We start from the raw sequence: 13815 nt of genomic DNA, 5'->3' as shown, positions 1-13815 counted from the left end.
TCACCCCATTATTTTTTTTATTAAGAAAGTTAAAAAAAAAAATTTGTTGAGAGCTGACTCATATCGTTCACTTAAATGAGCCGTCTCATACTGAACAACACATCACTATAGTCTACTGCCAAATAAACACAGCACAACTAGTCCATTTGAGATCTAGATCCTTGATTTATCTGTATAACTGAAGAATAAAATTTTTATTTTGTATTTTTATAGCCTACTCATCAGCTGTTTCTTAAGGAAATAGCTTAATGTTATCACTGTAAATCAGTGCTCAACATGTTGAATTTCAGCCCATTGTAAACAGTGCCTTATGTTACGTACACACTGTCTCTTTTTACCTACAAACTCAAAAAACTAATACAACACCACTAGCTGGCCAGTCCTCAATTTGTTCCCGAAATCCTGATTTTGCTGAGTTAGATGTGTTCCTAGGTCAACATATATTTCGTTGACCCTGGAACAACATTTTTATCCAAAAATTTTGTCTTGACCATATCCCTACACCTAAACCTAACCTTAACCATTACTATTCCCTAAAATCAAAGGGAAATTATAGATGAATGACACTGATGTTCAAACACCAAACATGGATTGTAATCTTAAACTTCACAAAAAAACTATAAACTGGTTCTTCAAGTCTGATTGGTTAATTACAGTGTTGCTCCAGGGTCAACCAAGATGTTGATCCAGGAACATGTTGTACTTGGTAAAATCAGGTTCTTCTTTTGTTCCCTGAGATTATTCCGGTAGTTTAAAGTTATTTTAATTTTTATAAGTTCTAATGGCTTTTGCATATTTCAACCAATAATGCCAGCATTGGAGTACTTTTAAAAGCATGGCTACATATTAACATCGCGTTTGCTCAGGGGCGTCACAAGCAGGGGGGGTGGTAGACTGATTACAGCGGTCCCACAAATGATCACCCTTGCAATCTGCTGAGTGTTATCAAACATAGACCTTGTCCTGGTTCAATAAATATTTGTCCACCCCCTGATGGACCTTATGCCATATGACGCTAAGTGTGTTATATACTTCTGTCATGTTTGGTTGCTGGTACAAACACTAACATTAGACCTCTTCTTAATTTTATTGTTTTGTTTTGGGACTTTTTTCCAGACAAATGAGACCTTATTAATAGTGAATGTCTGACTGGTTTCTTTAGATTATACTATGTGGCTTCTTCTAGCTGGGATCGTGCTGCTGGTGTGTGATGCAGGTAAAGTGTTGTCTAAGTAAAAGAGAAAACAACACACAACAGGAAGAAAACGCAGAAGTATATTTCGCTATGTGTTTCAGTTAGAAAGAAGTTGATTAAATGAATTGTGTAATTTCTCTTTATTTTCTTCCTAAGATGCCACACCAGTCGGCGGCAGAACAGTTCCCGATTTTGGAAAGATGTATCATGTCAGAGGTATTGTTGTCTAATTACATACAGTACATCTCAGTACAGGACAGGTCATTTTACAGTTGCATATACCTTTTATGTAGGTGAGCTCTCTCTGCCACGTGCTGAGATAAAAGAACCGTTTGAAGCTTGGTACGACCTTGAGGGGAACAGAAGTCGAATCGACTATCGTAATGGTCAGTGATCTTCTCAAGATAAAGTCACACAGTATTGAAATCAAAATAGATTTTGTATGTAGTTTCTCATCATTGACGCTGTCTATACAGGCAAAGTGCGTACCTATCTGATTGGAAATGACTTGGACTATGGTGCCATTTACAAGATCACACCAGTCACCACTGAAACAGAAATCCAAGCTACTAAGTTTTTCCAGCTTAACGGTACCAAGGAGAATCCAATACGTCCACAGGCACCACTGCCTGATCTGCAGGGCTTTGAAGTATGTACTACTTAAAGGCCCAGTGCACATAAAAATGAAAATGTCATGAAATCATGTTGTTCAAACCTAAATGACTTTCTTCTATTGCAGTTTGAAAAGATGGAGAATTATGAAGGTGTTCTGTGTGAGGTCTGGAAAAAAGTCACACAGGCTGGCCATAAGAAGAACACGTATCGTCTGTGGGTCACACGTCCAGAGGGAATTGATTCCCCAGCCACCCCACACCGCTTTGAGATGGTGGGCTACAACACTCTTTTGGAGTCCCACAATGACAAATACACTATTGACTACAGTGACTTCAGCCCACAAACTGAGTCTGACATTTTCATACCACCTGGAGGTAACTGGAAAACAAACATTCAGTGAAATGCTTTTGGCTGACCACACACACTTCAAGATTTTAAGGCAGATTTTAAGCTGATTTGAACCCCCAAAATGTGGCGCAAAAAGTGGGTATGCGCTATATGCGCCGCACCATGGGGGGCGCCAAAGCGATGGTTAATTTTTTTTTAAATAATAAAAGTTATATAAATTTATATAAAAGTTATATATAAAAAAAGTTATATAAATTTTAGAGGACTAACAGGCTAGAGTAGGCGCCGGTGCCCTCATAAGATTCCATCATATAATTTTGACATAGAAGGGTAATATCGCGAGTGGGCGGGGCGCCGTGAGCGCTGAGTGAGCAGCAGTAACGTTAGTGAGTTGTTGTTGAAACTCGAAAAAGACGGATAAAGCAAAAAAGCTATCGGGGGCTAAAAATAGAAAAAGAAAGAGGGAAAAGGAGATGGCATGTCAGGGGATGCAACAGCAGCTAAATAAGTGGATGGTGAAAGGCAACAGGTAGGATTTAAAATGTGACGTCTATGCTTTGAGGCTTGCAAATACGTTATTCATGTTAACAGACAAGCTAGCGTTTGCTAACACTGGGAATGTAGCAGACAGAATATGTAACTAGCTTAGAATATGCAAAACCGAGGTTGCTGAGCTGAAAACTGAAAAAATATAAGGTAGCATTTACAATAAATAACAAGAATCTGGAAAGCAACTTTAATATCTCTGGTTTACCGTGGAATCATGCATAGATTTGCTACCAAACTTGGAGGCTTGCAAATATTAATGTTGACTGACAAGTGTTTACTAACTTACTGCAAAATAATGTTGCTGATATCTACATTTAGATTTTGGTTAAACCCTATGGTACCAATCCCATGCATGCCATATCTCAATTGTATTTAAGTAAAATAACAACTGGTAAATATAAGGTAGCATGCACAATACATGACCAAAATTTTTTGCTGCATACCCCCCTAACACTGGATAGTTGCACCCCTGATTTGAGGCTTGTCACAAATTACGTTACATGTATTTAACTGCTCCTGATCGAGATGGAGCATCCCCAAACCCAAATCGTAAATATCAAACATGTTTGATATTTATGACTCTTGATCACGCTGCCTCTAACGTAGGGGTGCCCAACCCTGCTCCTGGCGATCGACTGTCCTGCAAAGTTCAGCTCCAACCCTAATCAAACACACCTGAAGCAACTAATTAAGGTCTTCAGGCTCACTTAAATTAAAGGCAGGTGTGTTTGATTAGGGTTGAAGCTAAACAATGCAGGACAGTCGATCGCCAGGAGCAGGGTTGGGCACCCCTGCTCTAACGTGATAGCCAATGAGAGTGAGCAAGCCGAGTCACCTACTGGATGTTGTGTGATTCTATAGCTGAAACTTGGCAGCCACAAACATGCCACGAAAGTAGAGTACTGAGAAAGAACATCACCCATATTCTTTTTTTTTTCTATTTTGTTTTTTGTTGTACAACAAAACATGCGCCAGAAGAACTAGCTAACAGCATCGATAGTCCTACATTTGGCTTTCTTCTTGAGTCACGTTTGATCTCCCAAGTCTCTGTGAGATTTTGTGTTACTGTGAAATCGTTCCTACAATCAACAAGTGTGTGGTCCCGCGGTCTGGCCAAATCATCTAGTGTTCACGTTAAGAGGATTATAAGGCTTAAAATTAGTTGAAACTGTCTTCATTTCTGTGGTCTCCCATGGTTTTAAAATCGATTTGAAAATCATCTAGTGTGTCCCAAGCCTTTGTCTGCTTCTTTTACACTTTACAGATCACCCAATCAGAGATTCACTGAGGTATTATGTGTTTAGGAATGACCTGGGGAGAGTTTCCTGATCCTGTTGAGGAGCATCAAATATTGGCCAACCCCATTCAAGACTATGTCAACACCTCCCCTGTTAGCCACGCCCACCGTCTGTTTGGCCCCTTTAAGGAGAAGTTTAATCGTCAGTATGAAAGTGAGAAGGAGCATGAGGAGCGTGAGAACTACTTTATACATTCTCTCCGGTGAGGAAAAACAACAAATATTGCAATGTATTAGTAGTAAACAATATGTGAACTTGTCTAATTTAAGATATGCATGCTTTCTTTTTTACATCCTCTTCCTCCTCAGGTATGTGCACTCTATGAACAGAGCTGGCCTTACATACAGTCTCGGTATCAATAACTTCTCTGATTGGTCAGAAGCAGAGTTGGCCAGGATGACAGGAGGTGTACTGATTCGAGATCGGGAAAAGGATGTTTAAAAAAAATATTAGTATGTCATGAAAATGTAACAAATCTGCGCAAATTTTAAAATGTGCATAAAACAGAAGTTGAAAGCGTCTTTTCTTCCCTATTGCCAACTATTTTGGTTGGGACTTGATTTTGTCCATCGGAAATTGATTGGATCATTGGATTGTTGTTATTTGCTATTGCTATGATCTCATGTTACTGGTTTCAGCAGACAAAAACTCAATAAAACAATTTTGAAATCTGTGAGTAGTGAAAATTTATGTGATTTAGGACAGTAAAATTGGGCATTCATTATTACAACAACATGTCACACATTAAAGCTGGTAAAAACACAGATGTAGCCTAATCAAAGCAAAATAATTATATTGTGAATAATAAACCCAAATACCTGAAATCTAAATTCAAAATGATGACAATGATTAATTTCTAACTTCCAACTTGGCAACGTGTGTATTATCTTGCAATCAGAGTTTCCCACTTGTAAATAAAACTTCACATTGACATTCATATGCTCAGAACTCATAATAACAATATTTCCAACTCCAGTGATATAACTATACAGTATAGCCTGTTGCTCTGTGTGTTTCTGAGTGAAGCTGCTTATTTTTGTCAGCTTATTTTTTATTCTGTTTTCAGCATATCAGAGCTGCACTGTTCACAATGCTGCCAACTCCATATCTGTATTTGCTGTTAGTTTAACATGCGTATAGGAATGCAATGTGGACTGGCCTCACTAGACATTTGAATAATTTTTTTACAACATTTTCGTGGCCAAAATTTTACAGCATTTCACCAATATAATGGCAAAATAAAACCTTGAGGATTTTATTCTTGAGGATTCAACACATGCCTAAGTGAGTCTGAAGACCTAGGCTGCATCCAAAAGCTTAGACAGCTGACTTGTTGCCTCGCTGCTCTATCAGGCAATGATTTTGCAGGCAGCGTTTGTGCATGAAGTTTAATGATTTACAACAAAATAGAGCAAGTGAGTGAATATTTAATTACTACAAATTTCTTGCTAGAAATGACATCAAAAGTAAAAAAAAAGTTGATCAAAAACATACATTACAAACTGACCATCAACCTCAACTTTTAGATGCCATCTTTATTTTTTAGCTCAGCTGTCACGAATGGAACACATCTGCTCCTGCATCAGCAGCACCACATGCATGCGTCGTGGTACTCTTGTGAAAGCATGGAGGTGACTGACACGAAGAGAAGAAATTGTTGAATGAAGTCATTATTTTTATTTTCTTTGTGCACTAAAAGTATTTTCAGAGCTTCATAACATTATGGTTGAACCACTGATTTCACACGGGCTATTTTAACAATGTCCTTACTACCTTTCCGGGCTTTGAACGTGTAAGTTGCCTTGCTGTCTATGCAGGGTCAGAAAGCTCTCGGATTTCATCAAAAATATCTTTATTTGTGTTCCAAAGATGAATGAAGATCTTACAGGTTTGGAGCAATATGAGGATGAGTAATTAATGACAGAATTTTCATTTTTTTGGGGGTGAACTATCCTTTAATTAGACTGAATAATGTGCTGAAGTTAGTACAAGTTGCAACAGTTTTTGGTTAATTAAAAGTGCACTTTTTCTTTTTGGAATTTTCAGTTTTACACTATACTACAAAACTAAATAGAATAGTGCATAAATATGTTAACTGGTATGCACTTTTAAACTGTTGCCTTATGAGAATAGTGGTAATTTCCTTTTCTAAATCATCATTTGAATCCTTACATTTGATTAAATTATTTTGTCAAAATATATACATTTTAATGTATAGCTTTTAGTCTGTTTGTATAGGGCCCATGGTGACTTTGCTGGTCAGACTTTAAATGAAATTAAACTACTGATTAAAACCACACTGTTTGCTTAAGTGTTCATAGAATAATAAAAAAAAAAAAAAAAAAAAAAATGAATAAGGTCTGATATTTTATATATATATATAGACTTTGTGTAGGCCTATAAATAAAATTACAGACATTGTGCAGAATATAATAGTAATATATGATTTCACATTTATGTATTTAACTTTATTTATTTATTTATTTGTTATTTAGCTATAGCTTGATACAGATGGATCTCTCATTACAATCAGAAGGTTATAATGACGGCAATACCCGAGCGGGAAGTTATAGGCTAGTTCTCAAGGAGTTTGTCTTTTCCATTTACTGAATATCTTACAGCACATTCACACACGATCGCTTTCGCAATAATGCATTCAAACAAATGTAATCTTACAGTGCTACTTCATCTGTATCCGATTTTGAATGAGCAGAAATCTGTAAGAAATGCATCAATTTGTAGATAAAGTAACTGACTACATGTCAGTCATGTGGCGGCAATTTACACACTTGTCATTTGACTTTAATTCAGTCCCTCCTTCCCGTGTTTTTTATTGGACCCTTCTTCTATCGTGCGTCGTCATTGGCGTAAACACTCATATTAAAGCTCTGCTCTTAAAGTTTTTTTTTTCTGCTCTTAAATTTTTTTTTTCCCAGACGAACGAGAGCTTATTAAAATCTCCTGTGAATGTCTGACTGTTTTCTTTAGATTACACGATGTGGCTTCTTCTAGCTGGGATCGTGCTGCTGGTGCGTGCTGCAGGTAAAGTGTTGTCTATGTAAAAGAGAAAACAGGAAGAAAACACAAAAGTGTGTGATAATTAATCTCTTGATTTAACGGCTGAGACACATTTCCTGTGATGTTTTAACATTAAACTTGTTGATGATGAATGCGATAAGATTTTTAGGGAGTATGTTAAGTTTTGCATTCGTAGTGTATTTATTATGTTTATGTATTACCTAGAAAAAAAAATTGATATCTGTTTTCTTCCCCAGATGCCACATCAGTTGGTGGCAGAACAGCTCCTGATTTTGGAAAGTTGTATCATGTTAAAGGTACATTTTTATCTACGTACACAGTATGTCTCAGTACAGTACACTTCTTTCTAAAGATGCATATCCCTCTTTAATGTAGGCCTGCTTTCTTTGCCTTATGCTGAGATAAAGGAGCCATTTGAAGCTTGGTACGACCTCAAGGGGAACAGAAGTCGAATCGACTATTATCATGGTCCGTGATCATCAAATAATAAAAAGTCCGTATTTAAACCTGTTTGTATGTTGATAAGCTGTATTCAGTTTATGCATTCTGTTTTCCTAATTGCTGCTGTCTATAGGTACAGTGTGCACTTTTTTGATTGGAAATGACTTGGATTATGGTGCCATTTACAAGATCACACCAGTCACCACTGAGACTGAATTCAATACTTTGAAGTGTTTCCAGCTTAATGGTACCAAGGAGGGTCCAATACTTCCACAGACCGCACTGCCTGATCTGCAGGGCTTTGAAGTATGTACTACCTGTATGACTTACTATCTTCTGTGAAACAAACCAAAGCAACAAGACTAAGATGTTTATGAAGTTGTTTGTTTTGCAGTTTGAGAAGATGGAGAATTATGAAGGTGTTCTGTGTGAGGTCTGGAAAAACATCACACAAGTTGGCCATAAGAAGAACACGTATCGTCTGTGGGTCACGCCTCCAGAGGGAAATGATTCCCCAGCCACCCCACACCACTATGAGATGATGGGCTTCAACACTCTTTTGGGGTCCCACTATGATAAATACCTTATCGACTACAATGACTTCAGCCCTCGAACTGATTCAGACATTTTCAAACTACCTAGAGGTAAATACAATAAATGCATAACACATTCAATTAGTGGACATTTTTCTGCCACTTACAAACCATCTAATCAAATGCTCACTTTTGTGTTTAGGAATGACCTGTGGTGACTTTCCTGGTCCTGGACTGGAGCATCATTTATTGGCCAACCCCATCCAAGACTTTGTCCATACCTCCCCAGTAGGTCATGCCCACCGTATGTTTGGCCACTTTAAGGAGAAATATGACCGTCGATATGAAAATGAAAAGGAGCATGAGGAGCGTGAGCGCAACTTTATACATAATATTCGGTGAGGAAATATGTAAACATTACTAGAGATTTGATGATTTTAAAATTGGAAAAAAAGACCCTAATTATAATATTGCAAAAATATTTTTTATAAAAAATTAGTTTGAGGGACTGTATTATTATTATTATTATTATTATTATTATTATTATTATTATTATTAATAATATTATTATTATTATTAATAATTTATTTATTTTCTTCACAGCAGCAAATTGATTTGATTTGAAAGATTTGATTTGAAAGAAAACCACCTTGGAAGAAATAGAAAAAAAAATGTTTTACTTTACATAGTCTTGTCAACTACCTAGAAATAAATGAGAGCATGGAGTCATAATAAACTATACAAAATCATATAATGAGAAGCAGTCTGTAAACTTGTCTGAAGTCATTCTTTTCACATACGTTCTTCCTCAGGTATGTGCACTCTATGAATAGAGCTGGTCTTTCATTCTCCCTCTCTGTCAATCACCTGGCTGATCGGTCACAGGAAGAGGTGGCCATGATGAGAGGAAGTAAAAGGACTCATGTTCACAGAAACGCTCAGCCTTTTCCCTCTGAAATCCGCTATATAGCCGCCCCTGATTCAGTAGACTGGAGGCTGTATGGTCTGTATATCTTGTTCGAATTTGTTGGGTTGCATGTGAAGTCAGAATTGTTCCATGCATGTTTAGCGATTTAGATGATAAACAGACATACTGTACTGTATTTTCAGGTGCTGTGACACCAGTGAAAGACCAGGGTGTGTGTGGATCCTGCTGGAGCTTTGCCACCACTGGAACACTAGAGGGAGCACTTCTCCTGAAGGTAAATCTACACACTGATAGATTTGAACTAGTTACTTCACTGACATAGATTTGAACTAGACCTTGTCTTTCTCTCTCTCTTTTTTTTTTTTTTTTTTTTTAGACGGGACAGCTGACGTTATTGTCCCAGCAGATGCTGGTAGACTGCACATGGGGATTTGGGAACAGTGGTTGTGATGGAGGAGAGGGATGGAGAGCTTTTGAGTGGATCATGAAACATGGTGGCATTTCTACCACCGAGAGCTATGGAGGATATATGGGCATGGTGTGTGTACATACACCACACATTTCCAGCTAACCCAAATGTTTATGATTGATTTAAATAATTGTTTAGGTCCCAACTTGGAAAACTGTTCTGGAATTGACATCTATAATCAGAAACAATATTTTCTGATTGCATGAAAATGTCCACCTATTATAATTTTCTTTCTAGAAAGTGGAAATTAAGTTTTTGATATGCCAGATACTGGTGGTTAAAAAGGGATCACTAATCAAACTCACTGTGTGTGTTTCAGAATGGGTTGTGTCATTACAACAAGTCCTCCATGGTGGCAAAATTGAGAAGTTACACTAATGTGACCAGTGGTGATATTGTGGCCCTGAAGGCTGCTATCTTTAAATTCGGGCCTGTAGCAGTCAGCATTGACGCTGCTCATCGTTCCTTCGCCTTCTACAGCAATGGAGTCTACTATGAACCAGCATGCAGTGAGTCTTCACACATTCATACTGTCTCACTAACTTAAACCCTAATGTCACACTTAAACTGTCCTTTCCTCATCATTATGCCACATACTACATGCTAAGATTTAATGTACAATATTATATATTTGCTTTGCATAATTTGCCTCATCATTAAATACATCTTACAGATATACATAGTATTTCCCCCAAAAAGGTGGTTTCCATCTACAAAACTTTAACATTTTTCATATGGAAACATTTTGGGAAATAATGTTTATTAACTATAACTATACATATTTATATAAACCGATCAGGCATAACGTTATGAACGCAGACCGGTGAAGTGAATAACACTGATTATCTTTTCATCACAGCACCTGTTGGTGGGTGGGATATATTAGGCAACAAGTAAACATTTTTTCAAAGTTGATGTGTTAGAAGCAGGAAAAATGGGCAAGCGGAAGGATTTGAGCGAGTTTGACCAGGGCCAAATTGTGATGGCTAGAAGTCTGGGTCAGAGCATCATAAAAACTGCAGCTCTTGTGGGGTGTTCCCGGTCTGCAGTGGTCAGTATCTATCAAAAGTGGTCCAAGGATGGAACAGTGGTGAACCGGCGACAGGGTCATGGGTGGCCAAGGCTCATTGATGCACGTGGGGAGTGAAGGCTGGCCCGTGTGGTCTGATCCAACAGACGAGCTACCGTAGGTCAAATAGCTCAAGACGTTATTGCTGGTTCTGATGAAAAGGTGTCAGAATACACAGTTCATCTACGTTTGTTGCGTATGGAGCTGCATAGCCACAGACCAGTCAGGGTGCCCATGCTGACCCCTGTTCACCCCTGAAAGAGCCAACAGTGGGCATGTAAGCATCAGAACTGGACCACGGAGCAATGGAAGAAGGTGGCCTGGTCTGATGAATTACGTTTTCTTTTACATCACGTGGATGGCTGGGAGCATGAATGTCGCTTTACTGGGGAACACATGGCTTCAGGATGCACTATGGGAAGAAGGTAAGCCGGCGGAGGCAGTATGATGCTTTGGGCAATGTTCTGCTAGGAAACCGTGGGTCCTGCCATCCATGTGGATGTTACTTTGACACGTACCACCTACCTAAGCATTGTTGCAGACCATGTACACCCTTTCATGGAAACCGTATTCCCTGGTGGCTGTGGCCTCTTTCAAAAGAATAATACGCCCTGCCACAAAGCAAAAATGGTTCAGGAATGGTTTGAGGAGCACAACAAGAAGTTTAAGGTGTTGACTTGGCCTCCAAATTCCCCAGATCTCAATCCAATTGAGCGTCTGTGGGATGTTCTGAACAAACACGTCTGATCTATGGAGGCTCCACCTCGCAACTTACAGGATCTGCTGCTAACATATTGGTGCCAGATACCACAGCACACCTTCAGGGGTCTAGTGAGTCCATGCCTCGATGGGTCAGGGCTGTTTTGGCAGCAAAAGGGGGATCAACACATTATTAGGAAGGTGGTCATAATGTAATGCTTGATTGATGTACATATTAAACACATAACAGCAATAAATAGGTATATCTTTTCAATTATAAAGTAATTTTATATATTATTTTTGATATTTTATTATATAAAAATCTGAAATAACATTTTGCAGCATGTTTTTATGTGCAAAAATTTTGGCAAATTATATTTATATAGTGGATTCATATATTATTTTGTTTATTATAAAATTGTGAAAATTTGATGCACATTGTTTCGATTTCATATTGTAAGTACATACTCATTTTATTTTGAGTACAGCAGTGTCTTACAGATTGCTTTATATTAAGTATGCAGTACTTTTTTTTTTTCTTTTTTTTTTTTCTCTATTGAAACCAGCAAGTCATGTTTTATGTTTCTACTTCCACAGAAAACGGGACTGATGACTTGGATCATGCTGTGCTAGCAGTTGGTTATGGGATAATGGATAATGAGCCCTATTGGCTAGTGAAGAACTCCTGGTCCACTTACTGGGGCAATGATGGTTATATTCTGATGTCCATGAAAGACAACAACTGTGGCATGGCCACTGATGCTATATACGTGACATTAGCCTAATATACTTGCATTCTTCAAAAAAAATCACACAAGGCAATAGAAGAGTTGTTTTCAACAATTTTATTGCAGATGCTGGACAACCGATCACCGTTTTATTGTATATCAGTTGGAATGTAAATAAATGGAAAGTCTTGATAACAAAATGCTTGTTCAATGTAAAATCATGTCAAGACTTGCATTCCATCATGCAGCAAAAGTAACACACACACTCATACTTGTTCACAGGCAATGGTCAGTAACTAGCAGGCCTATATAACAGTTTCATTGGACCCCAACTGATTAATTCTCATGTTCTCCTCATTTTAAGTCCGAGGACTGTGTTAACCATCCAGCTTAAAAAAAAAATCTTTATATTTCATCAGGTTAAAAGACATCAGTCACAGATGTACCGGACAGTTACACCAGTCATGACAGAGTAAAAGCATTTAAATCCTAATAACCATGCATAAATATATAAAAATATTTTGGTTAAAAGTATAGTTAATCCAAAAATCCTGTCATTATTTACTCACCCTCTTGTTGTTCCTAACACTTTTGACAAAGATATTTGAAATAATTTTGTTCTGAGTCAAACTTGGATTCAGGAATTAATCTTTCAGCACAATCACCTAATAAGAGCAATTTGTTCAGTGATCTAGATCTGTGCGAGATACTGACTTCATGACCTGGGGGCTGTACATAAAACAAGTTTACCAAATAAGCCAGGCTTATTTCAGTTAGTCTGACTTATTTTCACTTGATGTGGTATTATAAAGCAAAATTACCATAGCTCAAGCTCAGTCACTGTGGCAGCTTATTCTGGGAAACTAACCTGGTCCGGAGCAGACTGTCAGGCTAAGTTGAGCTCCTCTAACACTGACCAATAGGAACGCTTTGATATTATCACTGACTCTCTCACATTGGCTACAATTAGTTGACTTTATTATTAGTCCAAAAATAAAAGTATAGAGAAATTGCAATTTAAAAATAGGCTACAACTATATGTATTGTGGCCAAAATGTAATGACCTTTTTTTTTTTTTTTTTTTAAGATATATGAAAACATTTTAACATAGCTGCTACTTGCCCATTCAGTTGATCAGCAGTTTGTAGCCATGCAGCCTTTCTTTCAGGTTTTGTGACAGCTGTACCTGTTATGGTTATTAGTAGAACAATAAATCATTACCATCTAAAATTGCTCTTTAAAGCATTTAAAACACTAAATTGAAACTTACAACCACTGAATTAAAATGAAAATAAATAATAGAAATCAGACTACATTTTAACTGACAATAGGAACACACATTAACTCATTTGAGATAGTAGGACTTAGCATCTTACATTTGATTGACAGTTACTGCTATGATAAATATTAACTTATATGTAGGATTAAAATTCTACATGTGTTACATTTAATGCCCAACAACAAATATTTTAGCAGAATGCATATTTTATTCAGAATTATTGCCCCATTACTCTATTGCGCTCCATCTGTTTAGCACGCAGCAGTGCTCTTTCACTCGCGTAAGCCTCACCCACCCCTGCAACAGTTTTTTTTAAATACATTTTTGATACTTTTGGAGCTTTGTTGCCAACTTTACATTTAAAGGGGTAGTATGATGTTGCTAAAAAGAACATTATTTTGTGTATTTGGTGTAATGAAATGGGTTTATGTTAAAAAACACATTATTTTTCACATACTGTACATTATTGTTGTGCCTCTATGCCCTGCCTTTCTGGAATACGTAGATTTTTGCAAAGCTCATCGGTCTGAAAAGCGAGGTGTGCTCTGATTGGCCATCTATCCAGTGCGTTGTGATTGGCATACCTCAAGCATGTGATGAAAATGTTATGGCCCTTACTATACTG

At 37.5% G+C, this 13815-nt stretch overlaps 2 protein-coding genes across 2 annotated transcripts; both read left to right on the top strand.

Annotated features, from left to right (window-relative positions):
- The first annotated feature begins 983 nt into the window (after positions 1-983).
- LOC109065972 (counting factor associated protein D-like) lies at positions 984-4678 on the top strand. Its single transcript, XM_042777034.1, has 7 exons — positions 984-1216; positions 1352-1411; positions 1489-1581; positions 1672-1844; positions 1935-2184; positions 4012-4207; positions 4314-4678. Exons 1-7 carry the CDS (start codon positions 1171-1173, stop codon positions 4444-4446), a joined length of 951 nt encoding a protein of 316 aa, XP_042632968.1. The 5' UTR covers positions 984-1170; the 3' UTR covers positions 4447-4678.
- Positions 4679-6925: 2247 nt separating this feature from the next.
- Positions 6926-12153, top strand: LOC109091243 (digestive cysteine proteinase 1-like). The gene is made up of 11 exons (XM_042777031.1): positions 6926-7047; positions 7281-7340; positions 7420-7512; positions 7619-7791; positions 7880-8129; positions 8221-8416; positions 8831-9021; positions 9129-9220; positions 9323-9484; positions 9735-9924; positions 11781-12153. Exons 1-11 carry the CDS (start codon positions 7002-7004, stop codon positions 11966-11968), a joined length of 1641 nt encoding a protein of 546 aa, XP_042632965.1. The 5' UTR covers positions 6926-7001; the 3' UTR covers positions 11969-12153.
- The last annotated feature ends 1662 nt before the right edge of the window (positions 12154-13815 follow it).

Source organism: Cyprinus carpio, chromosome A19 (assembly GCF_018340385.1).
Source record: "Cyprinus carpio isolate SPL01 chromosome A19, ASM1834038v1, whole genome shotgun sequence".
Lineage (NCBI taxonomy): Eukaryota > Metazoa > Chordata > Actinopteri > Cypriniformes > Cyprinidae > Cyprinus > Cyprinus carpio.
The sequence above is the reverse complement of the archived record's forward strand: the minus strand, read 5'-3'. Positions and strand labels throughout refer to the sequence as shown.